At 47.3% G+C, this 1,892-nt stretch overlaps 1 protein-coding gene across 1 annotated transcript in view; it reads right to left on the bottom strand.

The window, feature by feature from the left end:
- The window catches only part of Dmgdh (dimethylglycine dehydrogenase), a 78,230-nt gene that overhangs the window by 50,264 nt on the left and 26,074 nt on the right, over positions 1 to 1,892 (bottom strand). Inside the window, exon 7 of the mRNA XM_021208546.2 lies at positions 652 to 900. Coding sequence (XP_021064205.2) covers positions 652 to 900 — 249 coding nt within the window. The remainder of the gene's footprint in view (positions 1 to 651; positions 901 to 1,892) is intronic.

Here is a 1,892-nt window from a genome sequence, read left to right as displayed (position 1 = left end):
AGGACAGCCAGGGCTATACAGAGAAACCCTGTCTTGAAAAACCAAAAAAAAAAAAGAAAAAAAGACTAGAGATATAGCCTAGACAACCTAATTCTTGATTTGATTTCATGGCAGAAAATGCGAAACAAAACAAAACTACCCTGTCCCTTGTCCCCCACAGAACTAGAAAGCATGGCCCGTCTTGCTGAGGCACATGGCTCTGAGCCTCTCCCACTCGTGAGGCGCAGGAGGGCCTCTGCCCATAGCTCCACCTTTGTTGACGACCCTGACTAACCAGTTGTAGGCTGGATATCCTGTCTCGGGTACCTGCAGTGTAGACTACTGTCAGAGCACATGCATCTGTGTTCAGATCTTTTAACTAGACCAAACAGGCAGATGGAGGAAGAGGGAGATGGCGAGAGGTTGGCATGGGCAGATAGCGCTATATCTGGAGCCTTCCCAGCAGCCCCAGCATCGATGTCAGCTTCTCTTCTCAACCAATCATGTCCCTCCCCTTTCCTCCCGCCTGGCTCATCTCCACCCCAGCCTCATGCTGCCCCAGACACCGGAAGGTGGGCACTGGGATTTTTGTCCTGTTCTACACCTGGCTCCCAGGCGTGGGGAGCTGACCCATCCTCTCCGACCTGCGCACCCTTCATTAGCTGAACCCACCTGGAGGAACTCCGTGCGTGACCCAGGAAGCTTGGAGTTTCATCTTCTCCTGACTTTCATAGGGACCAAACAAAAGCCCATCCCTTTCCTGTCGGAGGTAGTAGGATCCTTCCAGGTCTCGGAGGACTGGGAGCTCTCGTTTCAAAGCCTTCACTTCTGGGATGGTTGATGTGACGACGTATTGATGTTGCACAGGGATGAGGGGATGGTCTAGTCCAATCATTTTACCCACTTCACGAGCCCAAAATCCTTAAGTGAGAAAATCATTTTTAAAAATGCCACCATAATACATATACCTATGACATATATGTACATAATACATATACCTATGACATTGATACCGCAATTTGTATTTGGAAATTTCATTGTTTATTTGGTTCTGGTGCTGGAAAGCAAACCAAAGGCCATATACCTGCTTGCGAGGTGGGGCTCTACCACTGAGCCACATCTCCAACCTCTTAAGTATTTTTGAGCATTGCAGAATAGAATGGGAAAGAGGATGACAGTTTTGATAATATCTGAAACTCAAAGAATCTCCTGCCATGAAAAACCCTATTACCCACAAGCAAAGGTGAGCTTTTAAAAAAAAGTAACCTAAACGTTTAAAAAGTACAAATGTGTATAAGAAAGGCAATAACAAAGTGCGTGTAGACAGACACAGCGAGATAGAGGGCGGGCCCTTGTGCGGTTGTCATCAGCAGTTCAGAACAGCACAGCATGCCACAGTCACCTCCTGCCCCTCCCTCCTAAACCCTGCACTCCTCCAGTTCCACAGACTCGACTCGGGGCTTTTCTGTTGACTTAAAATTTAGAGGCTATGTACGTTAGGGGGAGAACACATTAAGTTCCGCTACATCAAGAGTAACGGTTGAGTTTGTGAGGTGCCTTCTAGCTGAGCACTGTAGTCAGAAAACTAGAGAGACTGGTAGGAAAGCTCGGTGGGGAGACTTTCTGGCATGCGTGAGGTGGGTTCATCCCAAGTGCTGCAGGAAAGAAGAGCAAACAGCAAGATGGAGAAACAGCAAGATGGAGATTGGGCACATCCATTCCCGAGACCGATGTTTCGTTTCCCAAAGTTTGGACCTGGATATGATTGTCTGAGAGACCCCAGGGTCTACGACCACCAAATCTCAACGCTTTTTGCTGCTATTGCCCCAGCAGCAGCATCGAGGCTGCTTGCACGCTCACTCTCGCTTTTTTTTTCTTTTTTCTTTTCTTTTTTTTTTTTTTTTTTTTTTTTT

Source organism: Mus pahari, chromosome 11 (assembly GCF_900095145.1).
Source record: "Mus pahari chromosome 11, PAHARI_EIJ_v1.1, whole genome shotgun sequence".
In the NCBI taxonomy this organism is placed as follows: domain Eukaryota; kingdom Metazoa; phylum Chordata; class Mammalia; order Rodentia; family Muridae; genus Mus; species Mus pahari.
The sequence above is the reverse complement of the archived record's forward strand: the minus strand, read 5'-3'. Positions and strand labels throughout refer to the sequence as shown.